A 4,806-nucleotide genomic window follows, 5' to 3' on the forward strand; every position below is an offset into this window, starting at 1 on the left:
TGGGGAGGAAGGGTCTGTCGTTCTGCCCGTGTCCATCGTGGGGTGCCGGGGGCTGTGTCTTGGTGATCCCCCAGCTCGGTGCTCTCCCCCCGTTGGCTCTGGCAGGATGGGGTGGTGCTGGTGTGGGCAGGTGGCTGGGATGGGGCTGTGTCACTGGGAGTCAGCAACAGCTTCCTCACCAGGAGCCCTTGGGAGTGTTTAACACTTGGTATAATGAATGTGGCTGTGTCTAAATGCACAGGTCAAACGGAGCCTGTGCCCATGTCTTTGTCCTCAGCATTGTCTGAGGTGTTGTCTGGAGTGGTGAGAGCTGAGAACATAAACCCAAACCTCTGTCTCTCCAGCTCAGCAAGAGGCAGCTTTCACAGGAACTGCTTTTTGTGGTGGTCAGTCTTCTCCACCGAGCAAGACAGATGATATCTATAAAATTCCCTGGGGCCAAGATTAAACAACTTGTCATGTGTGAGTGTTGGGGACTTGTGCTGCTGGGGATCTCTGGGACTGGCCTCCTCCTGCAGCCCAGGAGCCCGTTTGCTGATATCAGTGCTGGCATGGCCCCGTGCCGGAGCTCTCCTGGAGCACTCATGCTCGACCAGCCTGCAGGCTGGGCCATGGGGCTCTGCTGTCCCAGGGGCCTCTGTCCTGGGGGGCTGCTGTCCCAGGGGCCTCTCCCAACCACTGGCCCCTGTTTTGCAGGCCTGCAGTGCGTGTGCCAGCTGTGTGAACACACCAACTTCACCTGCCAGACGGAGGGCGCCTGCTGGGCCTCGGTCATGCTGACCAACGGGCGCGAGGAGGTGGTCAAGTCCTGCGTGTCCCTCCCGGAGCTCAACGCCCAGGTCTTCTGCCACAGCTCCAAGAACATCACCAAGACTGAGTGCTGCTACACCGACTTCTGCAACAACATCACCCTCCGCCTGCCCCTGGGTGAGTGCCTCGTGAGCGCTGCTGTGACACCCGAGGGTGGGGACACACTGGGCAGGGGCCATGGCCAGGGCAGCCAGCTCGTCAGTAAAACAGCAGCTGGTTTTGTCCCAGCTTGTTTCAGACAGGAAAATCTAAACTGCAGCTCTGAGGGAGAGGGAATTTCTTGCATCTTGTAAAGGTCTCCCACACACTGCCCTTGGGTCCCATGAGCACTAAATGTGAAGATGAAAGGGGGATGTGAAGGTGTGCTCTCAGGCACATGGTGGGGTGCTTGGTCTGTCCTGTGCACAGCCAGGAGTTGGACTCAATGATCCTTGTGTGTCCCTTCCGACTCAGGATGTTCTGTGATTCCATGATTCTGTGATTCTATGAAGTGTCTGAAGAGAACTTGTAACCTCACAGATTTTATGGGCTGGACTGTCTTCAGGGAGCTTGTGATTTGAACTGGCATTAGGCTGGATGTTGGAAAGATGGTACCTGAAGCACTGGTGAATTAGGAATCATGAGGAGCTCTTATCTGGGGTCTTGCAAGGGAATAACAAAGCCTCTGCCCTGCCTGAGGCCTTCCAGCATCTCCACATCTCCACACACAATGGAAAACGTGCAGTGTGTGAGTCTGCCAGGTCCAAAGTTGTGTAATGAAGTTGATTCAGTGCTTTTTAAAAATAAATATTTACACTATTTTTAGGTTTAATATTTTTGACTCTTCTTTCCAAGATTTGTGTTTAATCCAGGCTTTTTTGAAAAACCTGTGACATGTACTACTTTATCAGTGGATACCTTTTTCTACTTACATCAGTGAGAGATGTTACAGGTAAAAATGTACAAAGTAATACATAATTTACAATTATAACTTGAATTTAAGCTGCTGTTGTATAGTTCTGAATGGAATTTGAAAGGCTGTTGCTATGTCATATAAATATGGGAGGGCAAGCCTTGGGCACTGTCACCTCTTGCTGAACCCTGGTACCCAACCTCACCTGTCCTATGGGGTAGGAATAAGGATTATTTAAGTGCTTTTCTTTCAGTTGACTACAGAAGGGACACCCTAATTGTGGTTATGCTCAGAAATAAAGCACCATGCTGGTTTTTTTCCAAGCTGGGATGCTGGTATCTTAGGTTAAAGCTGCTATTTCTGGAGGAGCAGTGGAGGCACATCTGTCATCCCAGTGCTTCAACTGGCAGTTGCAAACCCTCTAGTTTTGTATTTCAGTACCCCCCAAAAAATGACTGAGTTCTTATCCCGAGCCCTTTGCTCTAAACATTTGGGAGAACTCATGTCAGTCAGAAATGTAACAGTGCCAATGTGGTTTGTGTGCCTCTCTCTCTTTTTTCATAACTATCTCTATCTATCTCTATCTCTTTCTATCTATCTATCTATCTATCAATCTATTTCTATTTTTCTATATCAAACTCCTTATAAATTTATCTATTTCTTCGTATCTATCTATCTATCTATCTATCTATCTATCTATCTATCTATCTATCTATCTATCTCTTTAGGTGTATATATATGTTATATATCTACCCACTTCCCTGCCAACCTGTCTGTCTCCATTATGCAGATTCTAGTTTGAAAGTGGAGCGTGTGGGCATGAAAAACTTGTTTTTAGGCAGGAGTGACTCTCCTGGAGGAGGAGAAGCCCTGAGAAGGTCCAGTGTGGTGCCCATCCCTGCCAGGCGAGGCAGGACCTTTGTGTCCTGCTGGGACACAAACCTGTCCTTCAGCTCTTCTCCAGGCTTGGAGCAACCTGGGCTAGTGGAAGGTGTCCCTGCCCATGGCAGGGGTTTGGAACCAGGTGGGCTTTAAGGTCCTTTCTAACCCAAACCATTCTGGGATGCTGTGACTGTGGGTAGTTACCAAGGGGTTTTGTTGTAAAGGTACCAGGAGTGCCTGGAAAACAGGAGATGATCCGCAGGGTGAGGATCTCGGGGGGCAAAGGGCAGTGTGTGTGCTTTGGTGCCTGAATTCCCGTGGCAGAGCTGCAGGTGGCAATGCCCTGTCAGAGCAGGGTCTGGTTGGTGCCCTGGGGGACAGGAACTGGCTGTTCATTTGAGTAGGGTTTTTTTGTTTGTTTGTTCTTTGTTTGGTTGGTTTTTGTCTGTTTGTTTTTACAATGTCTGAAAATACACATCTTTAAGGACAGATTCAACCTGGATCTCGGTTTTTTACACCCTCCTTCTTGTGGGCAGGGATTTCATTGCAGTATTTTGCATTAGCAGGAGAAAGTCTCAAAGTGCAGGATGAGTTTGCTGAAATTGGTTTTTTTTAATGTGTTAACCTGGATTCCTTTTTGGGCTTCTACTGGTTTAACTGGGATACTTTCTGCCCCAGCTCAAGGTGAGCTTCCCCTGTCAGTGGGATGTCACAGCAGGGCTGAGAAAATGCTCTGTGTGCTGCTGCCTTGAAGGACCTCCCTTTGATAAACCATGCCCTGCACATCCCTCGCTCTCGTTTTCTCTGCAGAACTCACCTCGTGCCCTCAGTGTGGAACAGGCTGGTTTGAGCAGCTGTGGGTCAGATCCAGAAGGCTCTTTGAGTTGTAGACTTGTGTCTCACAGGATTTTCGGGCCATATTTAAGATCTGGGAGACAGAGCTTGTGATCTCTGCCCCCACTCCCCTGTGAGTGGGGTCTGTAGTCACGGTTGAAGCTGGAGAAACTTAATTTTAGGCTCTAGCCCAAATTGTGTGTTTTTGAAATGGTTTAAAAGTATTCTGTAGAGCTGACTAGAGACCCCTATTAATGAAATAGATTTTCTTACTGCCTTGGAAAGAACATGTAATTTACCCCCCTGAGTAGCCTAGAAACTTGCACACACAGAGTTCAGAGCTTTTGGAAACCTGAAAGTGCTCATTATGAATCAAAAGTAAAGGGCTGTGTGTGAGAATGTCTGTTCCATTGGAGGGGAAAAAAATCCTTCCTTTTTTTTTTTTTTTTTTTGCTGCCTATAAGTACTATTTTATTTACACAGCTTGGACCATAACTACTCCATGTTGTGAAACTGCTGGGTGCTGCCAGATGTGCTGCCTTTGGTTCACACATGGCAACGTGTGTCAGCTTCTATTCTTGGTTAGTCAGTCAATGAACAGTGCATTCAGAATAGGATTGCAAAATGGGATTAATGGTGTTGTTTTGCTGGCTTTGGGTGGTCCTGAGGGATTGTCTGATTTCCCCAAGAGTCTGACCTTACCCAACTGCTGTGGATGTCACCACTCTGGTGTGGCCTTTAAGGGCACCCCGGGCGTGGGGTGTGTGTTGTGTTTGTGGTGTTTGTCACTCTCCTGTGTGTGCTTTGGGCTGTGGGGAGCCCCTCGACCCCCGAGGGGCGTGTGTTGGGTTTGTGGTGTTTGTCACTCTTCTGTGTGTGCTTTGGGCTGTGGGGAGCCCCTCGACCCCCGAGGGGTGTGTGCAGTGCTGGTCCTGGCCACGGGCCATTTGGTGCACGGGGTCAGGGTTGAAGATGGCCCTGACTATAATACAGGAATCACAGTGCTGGTTTTTGAGATATTTCTGCTAGAAAGAGTGCTGCTCTGGAGTGGAGGGAGCTGCAGAAAGGAGGGAAGGGAAGGAAGGCGCTGGAAGGTCTGGGAGGGGTGCAGGACAGTGGTGACCACACGCTGTGAGAAGGGGCTGCTGCAGAGCCCATGTTGAGGAGGTGGGAGGACTCTCCAGCCGAAGGTGACACGGGCTGTGGCCAAGGCTCCCAGCAGGAGCAGGAGGAGGACCAGGAGCTGCAGGTGTAGGATGTTCTCCCAGGCTCTCTCCCACTGCTGGTGTTTGGCATCTGGCACCCACCATTCCCACTGGAGCTGATGGCCAGGCTGGAAGGGCAGGTGTTTTCCAGTGGGAATGCTGGTCACTGTGCTGGCAGCAGGG

General features: G+C 49.7%; 1 protein-coding gene across 1 annotated transcript in view; it reads left to right on the forward strand.

Annotated features, from left to right (window-relative positions):
- The first annotated feature begins 701 nt into the window (after nt 1–701).
- Nucleotides 702–4,806, forward strand: part of ACVR1C (activin A receptor type 1C) — a 13,476-nt gene continuing 9,371 nt past the window's right edge. The window contains exon 1 of the mRNA XM_029962179.1: nt 702–1,007. Coding sequence (XP_029818039.1) covers nt 774–1,007 — 234 coding nt within the window. The 5' untranslated portion in view covers nt 702–773. The remainder of the gene's footprint in view (nt 1,008–4,806) is intronic.

This window comes from Manacus vitellinus, unplaced genomic scaffold (assembly GCF_001715985.3).
Source record: "Manacus vitellinus isolate BGI_N305 unplaced genomic scaffold, ASM171598v3 scaffold_43_pilon, whole genome shotgun sequence".
Lineage (NCBI taxonomy): Eukaryota > Metazoa > Chordata > Aves > Passeriformes > Pipridae > Manacus > Manacus vitellinus.